Source organism: Crocodylus siamensis, chromosome 5 (assembly GCF_052110815.1).
Source record: "Crocodylus siamensis isolate JL-2025a chromosome 5, ASM5211081v1, whole genome shotgun sequence".
Lineage (NCBI taxonomy): Eukaryota > Metazoa > Chordata > Crocodylia > Crocodylidae > Crocodylus > Crocodylus siamensis.
In genome coordinates, this window is record NC_143399.1 from 199,747,183 (window position 1) to 199,772,878 (window position 25,696).

The 25,696-nt window shown below is 46.6% G+C and overlaps 1 protein-coding gene across 3 annotated transcripts in view; it reads left to right on the forward strand.

Annotated features, from left to right (window-relative positions):
- The window catches only part of MINDY4 (MINDY lysine 48 deubiquitinase 4), a 95,261-nt gene extending 69,819 nt beyond the window's left edge, over window positions 1-25,442 (forward strand). For all 3 annotated transcript variants that reach the window (XM_090047837.1, XM_090047836.1, XM_090047835.1), the window contains 3 exons: window positions 14,970-15,150; window positions 17,350-17,422; window positions 25,106-25,442. In XM_090047837.1, the coding sequence (XP_089903963.1) occupies window positions 14,970-15,150; window positions 17,350-17,422; window positions 25,106-25,154 (303 nt within the window). In that variant the 3' untranslated portion in view covers window positions 25,155-25,442. The remainder of the gene's footprint in view (window positions 1-14,969; window positions 15,151-17,349; window positions 17,423-25,105) is intronic.
- Window positions 25,443-25,696: the final 254 nt, after the last annotated feature.

The window sequence follows — 25,696 nt, forward strand, 5'->3', positions numbered from 1 at the left end:
TAACAACTGGGCTGCATTAGTAGGAGTACTGCCAGCAGGGCAAGGGAAGTGATTATTTCCTTTTATTTGGCACTGTTAAGCCCACATCTGGAGTACTGTATCCAATTTTGGGCCCCCCACTACAAAAAGGATGTGGACAAATTGGAGAGAGTCCAATGGATGGCGAATGGTTTAGGGGCTGGGACACATGACTTTTGAGGAGAGGTTGAGGGAACTAGGCATATTTTGTTTGGAGAAGAGAAGACTGAGCGGGGATTTAATTGCAGCCTACAGCTCCTTGAAGTGGGGGTCCAAAAAGGATGGAGCTGGACTGTTCTCAGTAGCAGCAGATGACAGAACAAGGACCAATGGTCTCCAGTTGCAGCAAGGGAAGTTTAGGTTAGATATTAGGAAAAACTTTCTCATGAGGAGTGTAGTAAAGCACTGGAACAGGCTATTCAGAGAGGTGATGGAAGCTCCGTCCTTGGAGGTTTTAAAGACCTGGCTAGACAAAGACTTGGCTGGGATGACATAGCTGGGGCTGGTACTGCTTTCAGCAGGGGATTGGACTAGATGTGACCTCCTGATGTCCCTCCAAACCCTAATTTTTCTGTGATTCTGTGATAAGCATATATTTAAAAAAACAATAGTTGCTGTTAAATGTTTCCGAGAGGGCTGAAATGAGTGAGATTTGGTTAATAATCTACAGTTTAACTGTTCATATTTTTAATTAATTCAGTTTTCACAAGATCATTATTGTACACAGTCAGTTAAGAAAACACCTACATGCTAAATTAGATGCATACTTATCAAAACAGGGCAAAGAATAGTTTTATAGTTTCATAGTTAGTAGGGTTAGAAGGGACCTGAACAGATCATCAAGTCTTACCTCCTGTCATGGCAGGAAAGAGTACTGGGGTCAATTGACCCCAGCGAGGTGTTCATCCCCAGGGTAGGAGCCAGCACCACTTCTCTTGGAAGTTGGTTCCAGATCCTAGCTGCCCTGACCATGAAGTCACGCCTCCTGATGTCTAGTCTGAATCTACCCTCTGCCAGCTTGTGACCATTATTCCTGGTCACTCCTGGCAGTGCTCGGGGGAACAATGACTCCCCCAATGCCTGCTGGTCCCCCCTGACTGGTTTGTAACAGGCCACTAGATCCCCCCTCAGCCTTCTCTTGTGGAGGCTGAACAGGTTCAGGTCCCGTTGCCTCTCCTCGTAAGGCCTGCCCTGCTGCCCCCTGATCATGCGAGTGGCCTCCTCTGGACCCTCTCCATGCTGTCCCCATCCCTTCTGAAGTGCGGTGCCCAGAACTGGACGCAGTACTCCAGCTGCAGCCTGACCAGTGCTGCATAGAGGGGGAGGGTCACCTCCTTGGACCTGCTCAAGATGCATCTGTGGATGCAGGACAAGGTGCAGTTGGCCTTCCTGACTGCCTTCCCACACTGCCGGCCCATGTTCATCTTGGCATCAATGATGATTCCAAGATCCTTTTCTGCCTCTGTGCTGATGAGAAGGGAGTTCCCTAACCTGTAGGTATGGTGCCGATTCTTCCTCCCCAGGTGCATCACTTTGCACTTGTCTGTGTTGAATCCCATCCTATTCTCATCCGCTCACTCCTGTAACCTGTCTAGGTCCGATTGGAGCCTATTCCTCCCTTCTAGCATGCCCACATCCCCCCCCATCTTGCTGTCATCTGCGAATTTGAACAGGGTGCTTTTCACCCCCTCTTCCAAATCACTGATGAAGATGTTGAACAGTGCAGGCCCGAGGACCGAGCCCTGGGGGACCCCACTGCCCACATCCCTCCAGGGTGAACATGACCCGTACACCACCACCCTCTGGGTGCAGCCTCCAGCCAGTTGGCTACCCAATTGACTGTGTGGGTGTCGCCACCACAGCCCCCCAGTTTCTTAATGAGAACGGGGTGAGAGACAGTGTTGAAGGCCTTCCTAAAGTCCAGAAAGACTATGTCCACTGCTACCCCTGCATCTAAGGATTTTGTGACCTGGTCATAGAAGGCCACCAGGTTGGTCTGACAGGACCTGCCCTAAGCATAATCTCCCCTGCTGGCCCCTTGTGGACATGCACCAGGATAATTGTCTCAAGAAGCTTACCCAGGATCGAGGTAAGACTAACTGGCCTATAGTTTCCTGGGTCCTCTTTCCTCCCTTTTTTGAAAATAGGAACCACGCTGGCCCTTTTCCAGTTCTCTGGCACCACACCAGAGCACCACAAGTGCTTGTAAAGCCATGCCAGGTGTCCCACAATGACCTCTGCTAATTCCCTCAGCACCCTATTGTGGAGATGATCAGGACCAGCTGCTTTAAATACATCCAATTCCTCCAGAAGTTCCCTAACTATGTCCTCACTGAGCATAGTCCTGGGTGCGCCTCCCCTGGGCCCATGGGGGTTCCGGTGGAGGGGGTGACCTGGTCCCTGCTCAGAAAAATGGAGGCAAAGAAATTGCTAAATAGGTGAGCTTTGTCATCTGGTGTGACAACCAGATTTCCTAGAATATCTTGCAGAGGCCCCACTTTAGCCAGTACCTTCTTTTTACCCCTTGTGTATTTAAAAATGTACTTCTTGTTGTCCTTGATCCGGGTAGCTAGTCCCAGTTCCATGTCTGCCTTGGCCTTGCTGACCAACCCCGTACAGCCCTGAGCAACCGAGATATAGTCCTCCCTAGTGATGGCCCCTCTCTTCCATTGGGTGTACACCTTCGTTTTAGCTAGGAGATGTTCCCATGTGTTTTTGATGAGCCATGGGGGTTTTTGCGTCCTCTTGCCCCCTTTGATCCGTGCTGGGATTACCTCCCTTTGGGCTTGGAGGATCGTCTCCTTAAGGAACTACCACTCTTCTTGGACACCTGACTCACCTCCCCACCGGGACCTCAGTGCCTTCCCGACTAGTCTCATTACCTCGTTGAAATCCACCTTCCTGAAGTCCAGGGCCGCTGCCTTGCTCCAGGCCTTTGCCACCTTGCACTGGATGGTGAATTCCACCAGGTGATGGTCACTGTTGCCCAGCTGGTCGAGCATCTGCAGACCCCTCACCAGGTCATTGCCCATGGCCAGGACTAGATCCAACAAGGCGTCTCCCCTGGTGGGACTGTGTACCTCCTGGGTTAGATGGAGGTCCTATATCTTGCCTAGGAACCTACATGAGCAGTCAGACCTGGCTAACTGCTCTTCCCAGCAGATGTCTGGAAAGTTCAGGTCACCTATGATGACCACGTCCCTTGACCTAACTACCCCTGTGAGCTTACTTAAGAATTCCCAGTCTAGCTCTTCCCCTTGGTCAGGTGATTTGTAGTAGATCCCAACTGTTAAGTCCCTTTCCCCTCAACTGCCTTGTATTCTAACCCAGAGCACTTCAGTGTGCCCCTCCTCTGACCCCATGGTACTTGTTGAGGATGTGTATTTCTCCTTGATGTAGAGCGCCACACCCCCGCCTTGGCACAGGCCTCTGAAAGATTATGCATCCTTTGAAGTGTTTTCCGTTCTCTACAGTGCATGATGAATTCTCAATACCGTAATGTTCATTGGATGTCAGGATAGGTAATACTGACCCATTGTAACCCCCTGACATTTTCTTTTGCCAGATTCAGAGCCATTGACAACCATTAATTTATTTTGGAGATTATTTAATGAAGGAAAGTGGTCTCTTCTACATATATGTGCTCATTAGGGAATTAGAATCATGATCGGCTAAATGGCTTCTAAATCAATGTCTCTTATTCAGTTGCAGAAACCTCAGCAGACATTGCTTCTTGTTTCTTGTCTATAGTAGTTAAGCATCTGATGCAAATTGTCTTCCCTTTTATTTAGAACAGCTGTCACCACTGTACATTTCAGTTCCTAGGGCCAGAGCACACCAAAATCCATGCTGGTGGGAAAAGAACACAAATCACATTCCAGTGGACGTTAGTCCTCCAGCCTCAGACTCATTGCCAGGATCTCAGCTATAATGGCCAAATTCTACTATTAATTACAATAGCGTGAGTCTAGACAAAGTCACATAAAGTCAGGGTGGTTGCAGTGTGTTTGCCCTGATGTAACTGGAAGCAGAATTTGGCTCTAAGACTTTAGCACTGTCTATTTTCTTCTTCTCAGTGTTTCAGTAAATAGAATCAGCTTCATATTACCTTATGGCTGCAGGGATGGTAAGTGAAACCACAAATGGAAAGAACAGTACCTTTTCTTTTTCAAGCATTAGAGAATCATTGCAGGAGTTAGAGATGGAAAAGTCCTTTTAGGTCACAGCCAGTCATCTCCCTATACGACAAAGTGTTTCCCTCCACCACCACTTTCTCTTTAAACTTCAAAGCAATAGTGGTTTTGCTTCTGTTTCAAGTATTTTATACTTAAACCTAGTGCATAGACTTTTGTAAACTGAATGCTTTCGTCTGTGTTATAATTCCAGTGCTGATTGGTAAAATATGGGACGAGTCTACTGAATATACATGCAACACTGAATGTTGCAATTTTAACAGTCGCTGCTTTACATCTCACAGTCAGAAAGTGCTTCATGACACCAGACCTTGACTGTTCCTTTTCATAACTTCATCTCAGTAATCAGTTAAACCCTTAGGCTAGGGACAGAAATTACAAATAAATCAGTAACAGTGATTGGAAACCAGTTCAATTGTGTAACAGAAGTTCAGTACACATAAACCACTTTCAAAATGGCCAAAAATGGTTTAAGGTAAACCTGGATGGATGCAGTATCAGATTTAACTGATTTAGGTTAAATCAGTTTATTAAACTTCTGGCCCATATCCCCTCCAGATTCAAGTAAACTCACCGTCCTCCAGCATCCCAGAATGCTTTGCACCTCCCCCACAACCCTCCACCCCCTTGCAGTGGGGCAAGTTAGCCTTGGCCCAAGCTGTCTGCTCCAGCCAAGCAGGGAGGCATGCTTTAGCACCCCCTGGCTTGTGGCCTAACCCACTGCAGCCATGGGACTGCATTTTCAAAATCAAAAGTGAATGTCTGTTTCCTTGCTTATTGGTTCAATCTACGCAGTTTATACTAACCTACCAGGATTGAATCAATTCAGCCTTGGGCTTTTTGACTGTCTATACTTATCCTTGCTGCTCACCTGTATGAACAATCATAACAGGTCACCTTCTGTGTGACCTTCTATGGCCAGGTCACAAAATCCTTAGATGCAGGTGTAGCAGTGGACGTAGTTTTTCTGGACTTTAAGAAGGCCTTCGACACTGTCTCTCATCCCATTCTCATTAAAAAACTAGGAGACTGTGGTGTCAACACCTACACGGTCAGATGGGTCTCCAACTGGCTGGAGGGCCACACCCAGAGAGTGGTGGTAGACAGGTCTTATTCAACCTGGAGGGATGTTAGGCAGTGGGGTCCCCCAGGGCTTGGTCCTCAGGCCTGCACTGTTCAACATCTTCATCAGCGACTTGGACGAGGGGGGTAAAAAGCACCCTGTTCAAATTCACAGATGACACTAAGATGTGGGGAGAAGTGGGCACGCTAGAAGGGAGAACCAATGAGCAGGGAGGACCCAGGTGTATATGTACTCCCCAGGTGCAGTACCTGACAAGTCCAAGGTACTGAACCTGGGGAGGAAGAACCAGCACCATACCTACAGGCTGGGGAACTCCCTTCTCATTAATGCAGAGGCAGAAAGGATCTTGGAGTCATCATTGATGCCAAGATGAACATGGGCTGGCAGTGTGGGGAGGCAGTAAGGAAGGCCAACCGCACCTTGTCATGCATCCACCGATGCATCTCGAGCAGGTCCAAGGAGGTGATCCTCCCCCTCGATGCGGCACTGGTCAGGCCACAGCTGGAGTACTGCGTCCAGTTCTGGGCGTCGCACTTCAGGAGGGATGTGGACAGCATGGAGAGGGTCCAGAGGAGGCCACTCGTATGATCAGGGGGCAGCAGGGCAGGCCCTACGAGGAGAGGCAATGGGACCTGAACCTGTTCAGCCTCCAGAAGAGAAGGCTGAGGGGGGATCTAGTGGCCATTTAAAACTAGTCAGGGGGGACCAGCAGGCACTGGGGGAGTCCCTGTTCCCCTGAGTGCTGCCAGGAGTGACCAGGAACAAAGGTCACAAGCTGGCAGAGGGTAGGTTTAGGATGGATATCAGGAGGCGCGACTTCACAGTCAGGGCGGCTAGGGTCTGGAACCAACTCCCAAGAGAAGTGGTGCAGGCTCCTACCCTGGGGGGCTTTAAGAGGAGGCTGGATGAACACCTTGCTGGGGTCGTTTGACCCAGTACTCTTTCCTGCCATGGCAGGGGGTCGGACTCCATGAACTGCTCAGGTCCCTCTGACCCTAATAACTATGAAAATATGAAACTATAAACAATTCATTTCCAGCCTTCAAGAATTTGAAATCTGTTCTCAGAGTTCACTCCTTACTGTTGTTGCCCTGCAGTATCATCTCCTTTGCGTAAGACATGCAATAGTTGTAAGTAGCCCGGTGTTTCTTTGGTTTGGTATATCAGGATCTATCCTTTGGAACCTAAAATACCAAGCACCCTTGGGAACCAAATGAACTATTCTGGCAAACTTCATTCACATTAATAACAGAGAGACCCATTAACAGGCCTTTTCTTCCGGGTATTGCATAAGGGGTCCCTCTGTACTTGATCTGGTGACCTTTCTCAAGGGGCCTGGCCAGTTGTGTTAACCTTTCTGACTGGCAAATGTGGGCTGCATTTAATTTGCTTGGTATTGCTGGAATCTAATTACAGCTTTGAGCCCGATCATAATGCCATATCCAATATGTTATTTTGGAATGTGATTGCTCTTTAGAAATGAGTTCATCATTGCAGATGCAGCTATTCACTTCATTCCATATGCCATGTCTGGTTCCAGAGTGAGGGTTTGTATTTTAGTAAAAAGATCCTAAGGGGATAATTCCACTGCCATCCTGTGCAGAGACTCTGGACCTTTGCCTTTCCTTTGTGAATGCCAAACTCTAAGCTTTAAATAACACTAAAAAGAAAAAAAAATGGTATGCCCTTCACATGTTCCACAAAGCACTTACCACACTTCGGGGGACTGTAAAACAAATATTAGTAATAGTAATGCAAACATGAAGAAAGAGCATAAATGAGCTGATATGTGCTGAGACTCTCTCTGTATTTAGAGACAGACGGTAGCCATACAGGAATTTTCCTGTCGCCAGCACCAGTGGCCTTAAACACGCCACATTGCTCCGTGAGCTGCCTCTGAAGCCAGAAGCCACGCCGTTGCACTTGCCTTTCGGTTGGACAAGCTTATTAGCACTGTGTCCCCGTGTCAATGTGGCTACACTGCTATTGGCTTTGGAGAAAGCCCATTCTGACTAGTGCAGGGTGATTGAGGTGCCATGGTACTAAAAGTACTGTGTACATCTATGTGCAATCTTTTGGGGGCTGAATTTACTAAATGGAAAGGCGCTACGCCATTCTTAGGTATTCCTGAATTAAAATAAGACCCTTCACAGACTGCAGAAAAGCTTTGAAGCTGATACCAGCTTTGGACTGCCTCATTCAGGTGGGAGTCCCATCCTGACCCTATTGGTAGCCTGTGTTGCTGCAAACCCTAGAAAACCCCTGGATCTTCTGCAGGGTGTGATGGCGCTCCTCATTTAGTGCCAGCCCCATAAGATCTTCAATGGCCAATTTTCTGTGTGACATAGCTCATGAACTCAGAGGGTCCATGTTCCCCGCCGCCCCCATTATCACCGTCATTTCTTCTACGTCATCTTCCTTCCCTCCAACCTACATGCTAATCCTAGCGTCTTACGTTCATGCCTTTTTTTCTGACAGAGTTTAGAAGAAGAAAAATTTTGTGATCTGAAAAGCGCTCTAAGAGCCAAGAAGTAAAAGTGACAACAGGTTTCACTGACTCTTCCTCCCTACATTTCTCAATTTAGAAAGCCGAGAGGATGAATAGTTCTCTCTCTTGTTGCTGGGTCTTGTAGGTGGGCACCAATGATAGACACCCAGAATCATTCATCACGTGGGAAGATACTGGGTTTAGGCATGTTCTCATTCCTGGTAGCTGCTGTACTGCTTGCAGCAGTCCCATTAAAGAACAGCAACCCTCATCAAGTCTCCACCTGAGATTTGTGGCCGTGACTCACTATGACCCTCTCAGACTGTCCCTATTCCATGAGCAGTTGACTCACTGCATTTCACCTCTTACTTTTGTATAAAGGAAGAAAATCCCTGGCAATGATCATAATACAGCCACTTGTCCTTTTTTATTAATGATCACAAGTCCAGGGGATCCCAAGCGAGCACCATTTATTCATTAGAAGTCCACAGATGGGAGACATTATTTTTAGCCCCTTTGATGAAAGCAGCACACCCTGTCCTCCGCTTTGCATTGACTGTCGGATTCAAGGCAGTCTCTGTCTTTTGGCACCTCACCTGTTTATTTGCCCCATGCAACCCTCTTCCTATAACCTTTAGCAGCTAGGAAATTTGTCTGCTTCCCAGGCGTCTCTCTGTCAGATGTACTGGTTTAAAGCCAAGTCATCTGCGGCGGTGGGGGAGATATCTCTAACCAGCTTGTTTAAGAAACCAACAACAAAAATATGCCTGTGGAAAATGGGAATGGATGAGTGAGCTTTATTTTCTGCTAGGTTTGCTTTTTAGTGTTCAGTAATGACTGTGTTGTAGCAACTGTGCTTCATCTCTCCTGTCTGCAAAGGCCCTACAGTGTTTCTGTAAAGATATTCTGGAACCAGTGCGGGATAAAAAAATAGCATATACACATCTGGCTGAAATAATAGTGATGATGAGATACTGGTCACTTAAAAGACCTCTCTTTGACTTTCCCCTGTATCTCTTTCCACCTGGAAGCTGGGATCGCTTTCTCTACCGAAGTTTTTCTGTCTTCCATATCTTTCATGGGCTTGTTTTCACTGAATTGGCTGTTAGCGCTGGAATGTGCTGGTTTTACTTTGTTTTCAGCCTAAGGGGGGAAAAAATCTGGAATTGCAGAATTTCCTTACAAAGTTTAAGAATTGTATAGGGTTTGCAAGCAGATGCAACAGGAAAGGGCGTATCAAGTATAGCCCAAATTCCCTTCACACTAGACAGAGCGAAACTCTCTCTGATACCTTGGGAAGGTAACTATGTGCTCATTTGGTCTCCTGAAAATCGGTGTTAAGCTTCTGTATCAGGAATACTCTGTCTACTTCTCTCTGTTCTCAATGCCATAATTTATATGGGACCTAAGGGCTCCAAGCAGGCCTCCAAGAGGCTCCAACCACCCTCTGGACCTCCTACAAGACGTTAAATGTTTGGAAATTGCGTTATCACCACCTGTCTGGCTGGGTTTTCATGCTTCTCTTGTCATCGCAGTGTCTGCATTCAGTTGAGCAATGCTGCCAATACTGCATACAGCCCACGGCTATTCTTCTTCGCCTTAAGCTGTCCTTAGTGGATGAAGTTATTTGAAATAATTGTACACTGGGGCTGCTGTAAGACCTTATTGAAAGCCCAATGCAGCCAGCGGGAGTCTTTTCATTGTCTCAGAAGTCTGGAATTAGAGTCACACCCACTTCCATTTTCCTCTATTTTTTTCTTCCTTTTATATGTATTCATTTCATCGCATGAGACGTTTGTCCTTCGATAACAAAAGCTATCCAAAGCCATGTAGAAAGTCTATTATGTTTCTGGCTGGTAGCAATTGAATTGTATTTTAATTCACATATCTCGGCTTAAAGCCCCTTTATTTCTGTGCGGGCGTGATATTCTTTGAATTAGGCATTTGCAAAATGTTGTAAATCTTGGCTGCTCTCCTCTTTTCTCTTCTCTCCTCTTCTTGTTTCTACCTGCTTGAAATTTAATCCGTTTTACTGGCTGACAACAACTGCCCTGGCTCTGACAGTGTCCTTTAAATGGGACGATTATGAATACAAGAATAGCACTGAACTGTGTATGCGGGCTAATGTTTTATTACTGCAGGTTGAATGGGTGTACTGAGATAATGATCTTCCAGATGGCACAAGGGAAGTTAAAAGGGTTTCTCCTTTTACAATACCGACACCTCAGATACACACTGTTGCAGCATCGTTTAATATTAATTCCTGCTGGGAAATGTCATTTTAACACAAACGTTTATTGACCGAACAAACACTGTCCCTTATCCTATAAACAATACGGCAATGAGTAATCACGGCCAGGCAAGTGACTCCCATTGAGTTCAGATGGACCAAGAGAATATTTTTAACTGACCATTACCAAGTTAGCAAGCTGCGCCCTTGTTCAAAGGGAAACAGACCTTCACATCCAGAGGGAGCATTACTGAGCTCAGTAGCACTCTCAAGTCGATCACTTAGCAAGCTTATCCCACTTGCACACAAGCAAACAGAAATAAGGCAAGAAATGTCTGCAATTACATCAAAATATAGACGCAATTTAAATTAAAAAAACCCAAAGAAAATAGAGCAAGAAAAAGCATAGCAAAATGATGCTAAATCACCACAAAATTTGTTGAATTAGAAAAGCAACCACATCAGGGATGACAATTCAGTCACAATTTTTTTTTTAAGTATATATATATATTCCCTTCTGTTCTCCACTGAATCCTAGGCATTATAAGGAACAATGAGACAATTCATTTGTTACTCTTCAACTCGAGAGATTTGCTGAAGCACTAAGAGTAGAGGAATAATGCTGTTTCATCCTTATGTCCTTGGAAGTAAACTCAGCCAGAATGCCGTTGTGTTGAATACGAAAATAAAACACACACAGGGAAACAGATGAAGATTTAGAAATGTCTCAGCCACAGTAAATATGGGATGGGAGAGTTAAATGCGCCATTATGCAAGTATGAAATTAAGTCAGACATGTAGAAAGACCACCCATCGAGTTGAAAATGAGCCTTTCTTTGCAGGTGCTCCCTTTTGAAAGGCTGACATTTTCCAATGATGAAAATTGCCTCCGTGAAATTTGTGAGAGCGCTTAGGGATTTGTGAGGGAGGGGAGAAGGGCTGGGGAGGCTTTACTAGAATTGTAAACAGGCAGCATAAGTCGACATCTAGTTCGCTGCATTCCTGCCCCCGGTCTTTTTTTCTGTGATAGATTAATGAGCATCTGTTAGGAACAATGACATATTTGAAAACGGATGCATTATGGCCTTCAGCGGGTTCAGCGTGAGCTCCTACCCATTCTGTGCTCTGAAATAAACAATGGAAAATGTTATGGGCCTGAACAAAAATAACAGTAGGTCCCAGTGCCAGATCTTGGCCTCTGTGATTTCGATGCATAGAGAGGGATTTCCTGAGAGCGAAGCCTGAGAAGAGCATACATGTCTTACTTGCTGGGGAGGAAAACTGAGGCAAGCCCCTAGCTCGTATGTCCAGCAAGAGGCACTAAGGAACAGCCATCTCTTTTCGCTTAATGCCAGAAGAACCAAAAAACCATGCTCTTGTTGAAGGTGACTATATCAAACAATAATGGTAGGAAGGGCCCAAAGCCTCAGTATTGCCCTGACTCTTCACCCATCAAAGTCTGCTGAGGTGTTCATGTTATTAAGAATAATTATGCGTGCATTTGGAAATCCCACCATCAGCGTATTGCAGGACTTGGCAATGTTTTCTGCTCCGGGGGGTTGAACACCCCAGCTTGGATCTGAGGTGGGCAGGCGGTAGGGTCTAGCTGCCTGCAACACTTCTTCCTACTGCCCAGCTGCACAAGAAAAGCCCAGCACCACTGAATGCGGCCCGAATCTGCAGGCTGAATCCATGGCTCTGCAAGCCATAGGCTGTTGACCCTGGGTGTACAGTATTGACCTCCTTATTATGTTATTGGACATTGGTTTCAAATCTGAAAGGAAGGGACCTTTTGTCTTGAGCCTGCCTTTTTAAAAAAAAAATCATGTGCTTGATTCCCACTCCTCTAAACCACAGTGTTTTACGGTGCCTTTGGAACTAGGTCCTCAGTTAATTTAATTGACCAAACCCCTCCTAATTTACAGAATGTGACAATTCACCCTGAAGTGCTGACGCTCTCTGGGGCAACATTGGCTTTGAATTCCTGGTACAAGCATTTGTATTAAAAAATGGCATCTCTGTGAGTCCCAGACCAGCTGACCTTACTTATGTGAGCAGCTCCATTGACTTTGATCGGCTTACTCAGGTGCGTAGTAGCAGAACTGAACCACTGCTTTGAAACGGTCTTATATTGTTTAATCTCACTTTGGCACATGTTGTTTGCTGAAACTTGGCACTTATTTGAGCAGACGTCCATGAGAAAAAGGGAGATGAGTGACTGCTGACATTTTTCTTTTATTTACATGAAGACAAAAACATGAATGTTTTTAACGTTGAATTGTTTCATCCATTTCCCCTTAATTTGAAATCTTTTGTACTTCCCTTATTGTTACTCCTTTTATGATTTAGGCTTTTTTTTTTTTTTTTTAAGTCTTCAGCTTTTAAGTTTGCAAGAATTTACCCTAAAAAAGCAAAGCACTTGTATAAGAGGTTGTTTTAAATAGACACTAACAAAGTAATGAGTCAGAGCAGTTACCTAATTAGCTAGAGAATCGTTACTTAACGTCAGAAGGAACTTGAGAAGATATTTGATTTGGTACTTGTATAACATTTCATATATTAAATCTCTGGCTTAATAACAAAAGTGCATAACCCTCATTGCTGAGAAGATTGTTTAGATGATTATAAACCTATGGCCTATACAGTGTGTGCAGCTCTGCAGCTCATCTCACGTTGGTGTTTATAGGCAACGTGCCTAGAGAATTGTGGGCTGTAGTGGATATGCAATGTGTACAACAATGATCACGGTAAAGCACATGGATGTCTCATTAACCATGAAAACCTTGTTGAAACATCTTCGCTCAATCCTAGGACCTAAGCATAAAGTAATTGCCATACCATTTTAGGCTCAAAGTCCCTGTAGTTGAGAGTCCTATCTCTGACAATAGGCAAAGTTTCCTGTACATAGAAAGATTTTATTCTTCAATTGGTCACCATTTTATGTAATGAAGGATGGAAATTTAAATTCCATAAATGTATAGGCATTTATAGAGACAGGTATATTCAGCATAATATAACTACAGATTATCTTATTATGTTTTGTCAATTAACTTAGGTGAGGATCTAGTCCTAATCATAAAATCATAAAAGTTAGCTTTGGAAGGGACCTCAGGAGGTCCCTTGAACATCTAGTTCAATCCCCTGCTCAAAGCAGGACTGTCCCCAACTAGAACATCCCAGCCAAGGCTTTGTCTACCCAGGTCTTACAAACCTCCAAGGATGGAGAGTCCACCACCTCTCTGGGTAACCTGTTCCAGTGTTTTACCACCCTCCTAGTGAGAAAATTCTTCCTAATATCCAACCTAAACTTCCTTGCTGCAACTTGCACCCATTGCTCCTTGTTCTGGCATCTGCCACCACTGGGAACAGTCCAGCTCCATCCTCTTTGCAACTCCCCTGCAGGAAGATGAAGGCTGCTAGTAAATCCCCCCCTGTTTTCTGTTCTGCAGACTAAATAAGCCCAGTTCCTTCATAACTGATGTCCCTGCTGCCTCCGAACCATTTTAGTTGCCCTCCACTGGACTCTCTCCAATTTGTCCACATCCTTTCTGTAGCGGGGGCCCAAAATTGAACACAGGGTATTCATGTCTTTGATGGATTTCTGGTGTGCATTCATTCTGGTGCACAGTTGTTGTTTGGTCTCCTACGTATTTTCCATCAGGGCATTTGGTGTATTGGATGAGACATTACATTTCTGGAGGTACGGGTGTAGGATCCAGGAATGGTGATGGCTCTGTTGTGGGGTGTGGGAACTGCGGGGGGTGGAGATAGGTTGGCAGGTTTTGCATGTTTTGTCATGGCGTGGTTTGGATCCACATTGTGTGTTTTCAGCTGTAGGAAGTTTGCTTCTGGTGATGAGGTCAGTGAGGTGAGGTTCTTGTTTCAAGGGTAGGATGAGTGGTTCTGGGAAAATCAGGTTAGACAGACACTTGTCTTGGTTAGTTTAGTCCATGATGACTCTGCCTTGAGGAGGGGGTTGGACTTCCTGAGGTTGCTTCCAGCCCTATTTTTCTTTGGTCTCTTTGCACATGGATTTGTAAAGTCAATACAGCAGATTTGCAGAGATAGAAGTGGCATAAAACCTTTGATTAAATGGAAGCCATTAGCTCAATGCTTATCTACCAAACACTACTAATAGATAGATTAAATTCCCAATTTAAAAAACAACTGGTAATAGTAGCACCTAGGAAAAACTAACAGGCTCCTAAAAATCATTCTAACATCGAGCAGTTCTTAAGTGAATATTTGTACAGCCCCTAGCACAAAAAAATGGGTTTCTCGGTACTACGACAATACAAATTATAACAGAGATAATAAAAGCCATTCTGTCTAAAATGAGAAGTTATATTTTATTTTCTCTGAACAACTTCTGGAGGCTATATAATAATGCACGTATTTTACTCTACCTTTGAGTAAAAAGAAAAATCCAAAATTAAACACATCTTTTCATGTTTTTTCTGCCTGTTAAAAAAGATCCTGAACATGAGGATCTATTTAACAATGTACCTAAGTGAAATATATTAGATTGTAAATTCTCCATGGCAGGGATTTTGTTTTCCCAGGTGTCTGTTATTACATATAAGGCTAAAATAGGCAAAGACTGAGACTAACAAATAAGAGCACGATGCAAAACTCAATGTGATTTAGTTGCTATTGAATGGTAATTGGGTTCTCCTTGGTTTTGAAGTCCTGAATAAACCAGTAAGTCCCCCAAAAAACAAGAGAAGTTCTTCTGTTGGGTGCATGGGTAGCTTTTGGCAAATTACTTAATTGAATTGTGCCTCAGATTACCTGCCTGTAAAAATAGGGAACTTAATTTTTACCTCCCTCCGTGGTATATTATGTGCCATCATTAATATTTAGAGACCGTGATCTGTAAGCACACCTAATATTATTACTGTTCACAATCAGCTGTTTCATCTTGTTCAGCTGTTCATGTTCTCTCTTTTTAAATAGGTTGGCTGCTACTTGAAGACGCCTAAGTATCCGATTTGGTTGGTGTGCAGTGAAAGCCACTTCAGCGTGCTGTTTTGCTTGCAAAAGGACTTACTGGGTGACTGGAAAACAGAACGGCAGTTTGATCTATATTACTATGATGGCTTGGCCAATCAAGAAGAAGAAATACGGCTAACTGTTGGTACGTATCAGTGTTCACGACAGCACGAGGTGCCTTTGATTAGTGTTCCTTAATTAGTTAAAATAAAGAGTGGCTCATTTCAGAGTAATGTGGAGGCTCAGGGTTTTCAAAATCATAAAACACAGGAATTGGAGAACTGCAAGAGCTACCAAGTCCAGTCCCCTGTGTTCACAAGCAATTTAAACCCAAGGTTTGCTAAAAATTGTCCACTCTGGCCCCTCATACACCACAATTATTGGGCACAATATGAAAACAAACCTAAAATGCCCTACATCACACTACAGATAACAAGCAGGGAGCATGCATTATTTACATAGCGTGGTTTGACCTTAATCAACCAATTGTCAATGCCCAACGTGTGAATCAACACAGACTCCTAGGGCCATGTTTTTTTGCGGAGGAATCTCCTATGCTCCTTCATTGCCGTATCTCTTCTGAAGATACGTGGCATAAAGCAAGTTCTGCAGACTCATATATATCCACCTCTCCCTGGGATGTAGACAGAGAGGGCACTGGACAGTCAGAGCAGTCCTAGTGCTCTATTTGAATTGCTGCAGAGAATAGATTATCTGCCGTAAATATAGCTCAAGTCCTTTCCTGAACTGCCCTTGGAGCAAAGACATCTAGAAATCTAGCAGTGGATTGGATCATCGAGTCCAGTTGTCTGCCATCTTAATCAACGGAGTCCTATTCATAAACTGGTCAAATTCCACCTTCAAACTGGTTGGGGTTTCTTACTTCATGGCTCCAAATTTTTCTGGAACCCCACTACCCTTATGAGTAGGAATCTTTTTTTCCTCCTTCATTTCCAGGCCATTCTTGACAGTTTTTCTTGAGTAAACAGCATCATGTCTTTAGGGACCATTTCTCCCTCCCTCATATTTACACCCTGGGGTATTTATAGGCAGCAATCATGTGCCCTCACAGCCCTTGTTTTGCTAGGCTAAACAAACCAGGCTCTTTTTGTCCATTTTACTGAGATAACAGGATGGCCATCTGGTACCCCTAAGCCCAGGCCTACTGTGATAGACACCAAGACTAGAATCTGTGTGGACTCTCACTCAAAGGAGGAAGAATAGTTGCTTATCTTGCAAGATGCAAGGATTTTTGTTGGTGACATTTTTTATTGGACCAACTGTACAGTTAGGGGGATCCTTCGGTCTCTGAGACAATAAAAAGACACACAGCTTGAGTTATATAGGCGATGGAACAAAAGCCTGTAACTGCTATATATCTCAAGCCATGTCTGCTGTTTTTCCAGAGATCCAAGGGAGGGTAATTCACACTCTAAAGCTTGTCTGTATCCCTCCCAGCTGTCCAGGTGGTCCAGTAAAGGAGATCACACACTAAATCTCTAGCTTTTGCATTTTCCTTGACCATCATGGTTATGGGAACACCCCAAGTCTACTTATCCTGCAGTAACAGTGGGCATTTGCACACATGCTTGCACCACAGCACATACATTTGTATAAATGGCAAAATGCATGCCAATGCTGAGAAAATGACAGCAGCACGCCTTTGAACTAAAATAAATCAGAAGTGTTTTAGTTCAAGCGCACCGCCGCCATTTTCTGCGTCCTGACTTGCATTTCGCCACTTAGACAACTGCACGCGATGCAGCGCAGTGTGTGTCAGGTGTCACGCGAAGCGGATTCGATGAATCGAGTCTGCTCCGATGTATCGCAGCATGAAAAGATATGTGTCCACACAGGTTCCACGGCTTGGCGTTGGTCCCCGCTAGTTGGAGTTATATTCTCACACGGCTCGCACGTGGCAACGGATCCGGGTGCAACATGCAGTCCTGGTCCCAACAGATCTTGCTCTTCAAAAGAGTCTGGTCTTGTGGTTGTGGGGCACGTGCATACCAAGAGTGAACTGTGTACCTTGGGGAACCCCAGTTACTGTAAGGGAAGGAACCACACTTTGTGTCTGTTGGCTTCTTCTACTTTCCTTCAAACTGCATTTCATTACAATACCAGACCTATTCTGATGGAAATGTGTATTATGTGACAGTATTTGATCTGCTATGAGATGGGCTGCTTGCACTGTAGGTGCTTTGGGGGACAGTAAGTGTCTTTCTGCCTCATGTTTCTATCAGAATGGGGCTGTGGGTCCTATAAGTAGGACCTTTAGGCGTTACCTTTATGCTGTTATTGATGATGCTAATGACAATGACAATGCCTAAAACTCTCTCTACAGATACAACTCAGAATTATACTGAAGATAAAGAAAATGATCTTATTCCTCCCCTTGAGCACTGTATTAGGACAAAGTAAGTACAACTTAGGGTTTTATAGCACAACACATTCAGTTCTCTATATTTTCTGTCTCAAAATGAGGCTGGGACTTGTCAAAAACATTCATTTGGACCACTTAGTCATGCAGAGATACTAGTTAAGAAAAGGAAGGCTCTCACTCACTCAGGCTTGGATAACACCATATATGAACAATTAGGCTTCTGCCTTTGAACGCTATTGTGCAGAGAGCGGCCGATGGTTGTGCCTCCGTGGCATGGAGAGCGGCTCCAGGGTGTGGCACAGGACTGATGGGGGGTGTGCTGCGTGACCACGGGGAGTGGTGTGGAGAGCAGCCATGGTGCAGGGTTGCAGGGAATGCCTGCCAGCCATGTGCCACAGGCAGCGGCCTTGAAGTGTGGTGTAGGGTGTGCGGGGAGTGGCCCCGGCATGTGGCACAGGGTGTGCGGGGGGGCCTGGTGCACGTTCTTCATGGGGAGGGGTACGTTGCCACAGGGTGTGGTGTGGGTAGTGGCCCTGGGGCGTGGCATGGGGCGTGAAGGTGTGTGTGGGATGAGGCATGGCGCAGGGAGCACCCAATGGCTGGGCCTGCGTGGCGTGGGGATCTGCCACATGGTGTGATGCAAGGCATGTGGGGGGCGTGGAGTGCAACCACAGGGAGTGACGTGGGGACCAGCCACAGTGCAGGGGTATGGGGAATGTTTGCCAGCCATGTAGCACGGCTAGTGGCTCAGGGTGCAGTGCGGGGCATGGTGCAGCGAGCACCCACTGGCTGTGCCTGCATGGTGTGGAGAGTGGCTCTGGCATGTGGTGCAGGGCATGTAGGGGGGCATGGAGCATGACTGCATGGGGGGTCATGCGTGGCCACAAGGCGTGGCGCGGGGAGTGGCCATGGGGTGTGACACAGGGTGTGCTGGGGGGGGGGGCCACGTGGCTGCACAAGGGGCTGGCACATGGCTGTGGGGTGTGGTGTGGGCAGTGGCAAGAGTGGGGGGAGCACCCGCAGGCTATGGCTGCATGGCATGACCCTGGGGTGCGGTGCAGGCCGCACGGGGGGCATGGCACATGGTGGGGATTGGGCAGGGGGCCGTGCCCCACCCCTCACCCACGTGCTGCAGTGGCTGCCTGCACGCGCCCCCTGCACCCACTTCCTGCGCAGCACCCTGCTGCCACATGGTACGACCCTCCCACCGCACCCTTCCTGCGTGCCCTGCATGCCTCATGGCCGCAGCCCCCCAGCACTTCCTGGACAGGAGAGCGTGCACCATGGGAGAGGGAGTGGCGTGTGGCCACATGGTGCCACGCAGGGAGCAGCTACAGGGGCGCTCCCCACCCGCAGCTGTGTGTTGTAGCCAGTGGGCACTACCCACACCCGCCCCCCATGCGCCCATGTGCCAGGCCCCCCTCTTGTGCTGCCTGCAGGGGGGTGTGACTTGCAGGCATGTGGGGGGTGCGCCCTGTCCTGCAGCTGTGTGCTGCAGCCAGCGGGCACCACCCACACCTGCTCCCCATGCAGCACCCTGTGGCCTCCTCACCACCACCTCCCCAGCATGCCACAACCCCTTGCCCGCGCCACATGCCACACCCCCACCCCGGGGGTCTCCCTGTGCCACTTCCCACCCTGGCCCTGACTGCCTCTGCCTCTTCCTCTATGTCTGTCTGTCCTTAGGCTCTGGGCCACACATGCACAGTTGGCCCAGAGCATTATGGACAGACAGACACATAGGTGAAAGTGCCATGGCTTTTATTATATTAGAATAATTAACTTATACAACTGACAGAATAGAAGTCATTATAAAGGTGGGTAAGCACTCACACAGATTACTTAGCGACACTAGAGAATCTCCATCACTGGAAATGTTTGTGTAGGTTAGACAACATCAGTCTGGGATGGTTTAGACAAGGGTGATCCTGCCTTGGGCAGAGGCCTGGACTAGATGCCCTCCTGAAGTCTTCTAGCCCTGTTTATCTATGATTTGAATGATGCTCATGAGAAGCTTTTCCATTGTAACATTTACTTCCCCATGATTCTGAATTTGTGAAACATTCTTCTTTTTAAACCAGACATTTCTATGGGTAGTATCACTCATGAGTGACACCAGCCATATATAGCATCTCAAAACACAGGATTTTGAACCAAAGTCTTGATTAGAAAAGTGGCACTGAATCTGCGTAGTAGACATAGTTTTTGATGTGCCAGGTAAATTTTAGGCCAGATGCCATTCTCAGATCTATACCCATCTCCTGTTATGACGGACAGAATTTCATGCACATATCTGAAGGGCATACACCAGGACTTAATAGGAGGGTGACATGGATTTGCAGCTATTGAATAAGCTCTAAATTACATTGCATTTAATGGGAATATTTCCAGTGACATCAATGGGACGTGAATCGGGCATTACACATACAACAAAATGGATGTAGATGTGCCTGCTCCACAGCACAGCTTGGAAAGTCTACTAACCAAATATCTCTGAAATAAAATGCTTTCAAGCCTCATTGAGGAAGTCTGCAGCACTTGTTAAACCAACAAGCCGAATAATTTGAGGTTCTTTTGTAATCTTTTCCCCGCTCCTCATTTTTTCTTTTAATAGCAAACAAACTAGGAGGTTACCTGTCAAACACTGTTAATTCAAAGCTCACATTACACTCAGAAATTTAGAAAAGACAGTTTTAACACAGGTTCATTGCACATATCAGATGCATTGCATTCCCGTGTCCCGGCTAAACCGAATCTTAACAAACCATGGTTTAGTTATAAAAACTTATGTCCAAAAAAACACAGTTGTTAGCAATCTAGAGCAAGGAAAGTTGCCATTAAAATCTCTTTTTTCTGGACTTTTTTTCATGCTATGGTCACATTGTAATATAGCTATATGGAGTGTTTTCCCCATCCCCTTCTTCTTTTGTTTAGCTGCTTTAATTTTTAAAGGAGGAAAATAAAAATGACCCATCATTATGTTTCGCTGGGGTCAGTTCTCAGGGTAGAGGGTTGTCCCCCTTGATCCATCTGTTGAGATTAGCTCTGGCTGGCATCTGTGGACTGCTAGCAGTATATCACAGAATCACAGGGCGTCTATGCATGCACTCTGGGGTGGGGACATGCTTTAACTAGAGCGACTCTGAGAGCTGCTCTAATTAAAGTGCTCACAGCATCACACAGTTCAAACTGGTGGTGGAAATGTGTGACCCAAAGCTCATCCAATGAACTGTAATTCAAGCGCCCCTGCCGCCATTTTGAAACACGAGGATCCTGAATAGACATGATGTGGAGGCTGCTGGCGCATCATCTAGTCCTCCCTCCTCCCTGAGGCAGGATTGTCCCTATCCAAACCATCGTCAGCAATCACTGTTGGAATAGCAAGTTTGGCCGGGGCTATTGTTTCTTTCTTTCCCTCCTTATCTGAATGCGCTTCGTTACAATTATGACAAATCAGAAAGGAAACGTGGAAAACAAATGCTGTGCGTTTGTATGTGTAATTGGAATCTATGAGCTAAACAGGTTACAGGGACCAGAGGTGATTATAAAGGAATTTTGCAGCCTGAGAAAGAGGGGAAATATTTTATGCTAGACAGAGAAGGGAAATAGTTCAAAAATAACTTATTAAAAAAAAATGCATTAGTCTGCATTGATCCCTAGTGCCACAAGATTTCGTACCAGAAGAAAATGGTACCTCTTCCCCATCTCGTTTTTCAGAAGTGAGAACATGTCGAAGACTGGGATTTTGAAGAGAGCACTTCTGATCCCTTTCTTTCCCACTACTGTATTCTATAAATAGTCCTATGCTGTGTCTCTTACCGCACTGTCCGAGCACCTTCCAGTAACGCAGCAAACAACACAGCCAACATCTGCCACGCGTTTGTTCTGTTGTCCTCTTCCCAGGGAAAGAACTGTGCATGTCTGAGGGAGCGGTTTGTTATTTGGGACATTTTTATGACAGAGCGGGAGTGTTTGGTAGACGTTTTATGGGAAGGGAAGTTATGTGCATGCTGCTACTTAATTTGGAAAAGTCATCGTCGAAGTAGTGTGCCTTGCACTTGAGGCAGAAAGTGAGCACTTCAGAGAATTAAGGAGAACCAAACGCCTGCTGGCGTTGTTTCCAGCTGCGGCGCCCAACCAAAGAGTAGACAGCAAATATGCGCTCTCCTGTTGTTGCTTCCAGCGCAAGACGGCTGTGCAAGCCGCCAGAGGCCGACCAAAAGATGTCTGGAATGTGCGTCCTTGGGTTGTTTTGGAGATGCCGTGCAAATGACTCTCATCCCCACTGTCCTCTTACATCACAGCGCCCATCCTCCCATGTTTTCCTTCTCCGCTGGCGGAAATAGCATCTGCTAGCTGTCTCGCAAGCAATGAAACTTTGATCCTGCTTTATCATCTAAATTCAGCAATATATTTTATTAACTCCTTAGCTCCTCCCTTCCTCTGTGGTTTCTGGGTTTTGTAGTAACACAACGCAGATGTGTTCTTGTGACAGCCTCCGTGGAGCCAATGGCTCTCGTGGCATGCAGGGACCACACAGGAAGTGCTGTTTCTCCCATGCACCACGCACCTAAAAAACACAGCCGAACCTTTATGAATGTTATTTTAGACCAGGGTTGGGCAAAATGGCAGATCCATCTGGTGGACAGACACCATTTCCCAGCAGCCCCTGCCCATGTCACTGCGGCTGATTTCCATGCAGACCCCAGCAGCAGTGGTACCGTGACAGTGTGAGGCTAGGGTTTCCACGAAGACCGGTCCCAGCAACGCTGGCAGGGCATGCGGCTGGGCCAGGAGTTGGGCTCTTATGCTGATGACAGCATGGTCCGGAGCCAGGGGAGAGCCACGACCTGCTGCCTGCACACCCCTGCCTGGGTCATGCAGGCAGAGGGTTGCGGCTCTGCCCTGGTTCTGGACCGCGCTGTCATCGCCGCAAGATCCCAACCCCTGCCCAGCTGCGTGCCCTGCCAGTGCTGCTGGGGCCAGTTTCCATGGAAACCCTGGCCCCATGCTGTCATGGCGCTGCCACTGCTGGAAACTAGCCACAGCAACACGGGCAGGGGCTGCTGGGAAATGGAGTCCACCACAAGCCCAATGCAGCTTGTAGCCCACCCCTGTTCTAGATGGAGGGCCAGAGCCAAATCATTTTCATAGGTGCCTCTAACAAAAGCATGGATATTATGTTGGTCCAAAGCATTCACAAATAAAGTCATCCAGCCACGAGTGTGCAAAAAAGTGCTGTCTGACTAGCTGACACAGAACATGTTATAAACATAAAGTAAAACTAGACATACATTGGCATTAGTGGATTCAACAGAAAATAACTCAAGATTCACACATGCAGATTCAACAGATCGTATATCTCTCAGTTGCAGTGCCTGAACATTAGTTTGTCACTGAGGTTCCCCGTACAGTTAATGGAGATATTTATTTGCTCCAAAAGGGGGATTCAGAGAGCCCTTGTGCTGAGCAGGTGGGTGCTAGGGCAAGCCGATAGGAAACATTAGGAACAGGGGTGAGCCCAGACTCCTGCTCTCTGCAGAACTGAATGGCCTCAATCAGGACTGCAGCCCTTGTTGGCTGCAGCAAAAGGGACACCTGATAACTCACACTGAAAAACAGCTCAGTCCAGGGCGAAGTGCAGCACCCACAGCACCAGCTCCCTCCTGAACGGAGTAGTTGTGGTGGTGCCTACCTTTTGCACGGGAGCCCAGAGGTTAGACCACTCGTCCAGGAAGTGGAGGGCCTGTAACTCATCTTGAGAGGACTCAAATCAGCATCTTCTACTTTCCAGGAGTGGCCATACCAGCAAGCTGTAGCAAAGGCGGCATGGATTGCAATTACTCCTCCTCCCAGTGAAGCTGGGAAATCAAGGCTGCAAGAGCCATGGAGCTAAAAGGAGAACAAGCAAAATGTAGGAGTCCTGGCTTCTAATCCCAGGGGCTGGACATGTTTCTGATTTTTTAACCAATAACTGCCTAATGGAAATTGCAAGGAATGGGAACCCCGGGGGTGGCCTCAGCACTGGGTTCCTGAGTCCTGCTCTTTAGCACCCTCTGCTCTCCTCTTTTCTTCTGGCTTGATCAACGTTGCAGTCCTCGCTACTGAGAGGCCCAGCTTGCATAGCCTCGTGCTTTGTATGCTCCCCTGAGAAATGGGGGATGTGTGTTTGAGTCCCATTAGACTGAGGACTCAGTGCCCAGGTCTCCTGCTGCTTAGTGCATGTACGCGCCATAGGGCTACTGTGTAAAAGGGGGACATCACCATGTTGAAGACTAAACGTTACTGGGGGTGTTGCGGTTTTCAGTGAACTGAATGGTGCTGCTTGCCTCCGTCAGCCAGTAGATATGTCCTCTGGAGGCATAACAGATCAGGGATTTGACACACTGTAGGCACCACATCCCCGCTCTGATCTGGATTGCACTGTCTCTGAGAGAGGATCTATATGCTGTATTTCAGAGGCAGGCAATTATTTCGGGCGGAGGGCCGCTTCCTGAGTTTTGGCAAGCCATTGAGGGCTGCATGACAGGCAACCAGGGGCAGGTAAATATTCATTTTCTAAATTTTTTAGGGGCCCCGTGGGCCAGATAAAATGGCCTGGAGGGCTGCATCCAGCCCATGGGCTGCATGTTGCCCACCCCTGCTGTGTCTGCATCATCTCTGAGTATGCCCAGAAACCTTAGTCTAGGCATCAAAGGGTCTTTCCAGACCATAATGGAGGCACCTGTTGAATCAAAGCAGCTGAAGTGGTTTGGTGATTGCTGGAGCAGGGTTGGCTTGACAGTCGGTTTGTGCCTTTCCTATGAAAACCATTTGGATTTGGTCACAAGTGTGCAGCACACGTGCGATACAGCTTCTGTTGAGATCAGCGGAAGCACACTTATTAACTTCCAGAGGTTTTGGATGAAGCTCCAAGTGAACAGATTCGCTTTTGATGAGTACTCCGATGAAGTCTAATTGAATCCGAAGCTGATGTCGAGGTATACTGCAACAAGATAGCATGGGGAGATGGTCAGACTGCCTCTGCCTGTGCCATACCTGTTGTGCCAGTCAGGAAGAGGCTTTTGTAGGACCTATCCGTAAGGCATCTGACAGTGTGGCATCTCTGATGACCCTTAAAAGAAAACTACTGACGTGCTGGAATTGTGGCCCAAGCTCTTGGGGAAAGGGAACAGCAATGGGATGTTTTTCAGCCTGCATTAAATAGCTCTAGGGAAATTGTTTGCAAATCAACGGAAAATGAGCATTGCTACCAAAGCCATTCTTGCGCTTGCCACAGGTTCTGGGGTTTTTTCTATCTGAGATTGTCTTGACATCTTATGATAAAAGCCGTTTTCACGGTAGAGTGACAAACGTCTTAGGAGACAGAGTGATGTCAGCAACAAGTATGGCATCGCAGTATTTTGGCTGATAACAGCATATTCACCGGTGTGCTTTATTTTCTGTGGGGGGTTGATAGACACAGGGTCAAAAATGCAAATCGGCTACTGACAGCTTTCTCTATAAAGGAACATACGGGGTAACTGGCAACCTGTAAGAGGTTAGAGCATAGTGGTTGGTAAGGATTAATTTTTATACATCTCACAGGGATGGCAACGACCAAGATGTACCTGATCACTCCAAAGATGTCCTCCCTGGACTCTCCCAGGGATTTTTCTGGCCCTCTCTCCAATGGCAGATGTATGCGCTAACACAAAATGATCTCTTTTACCCCCAGGTGGAAGGGAGCTGTTATCGACTGGAACGGCAGTGAGCCCATCTTATGACTGAGCTGACCCTGGACTGCGAGAACAGCGCCTTCCTGTTCCCACCAGTCAGGGAGAGAGGGCAGGAGCCTGCCCAGTTACACAATTTACAGCACAACAGGATGACAGGCTGCGTGCCGGCCGGCGGGAAGAAAATCCTGGCATGCTTCAGATCGGCCGTCCACAGTGTAAACAACCTCGACACACGTTCTTCGCCACTGCCTTGTATGTACAGTGCCTGAAAGCAGGAGCCACCGCTGCCAAATCATGCGTTGGGAAAAATCAATAAACCTGCCAGCATCTGCTCGAGCTCTGCTTCTGGATCTCTTCTGTGTCCTGCAATTATCTCTACCGATGCGATGAAAGAAGCAGCACCTGCATTTTTTTCTCTTTTTTTGGATATTGCCTTTGCCCTTCTTCTCCCCCACTGTCCTTAACCCAGAAAGCCAAGCCATAAAACTGAAGTCCTGCTCAAGGGATATATTTAATGTCTTGCGCTCATTTTCATTGATCACGGGTTCCAGCGCATACATCATCAATAGTATAGGGAGGGGGTTGTCAGA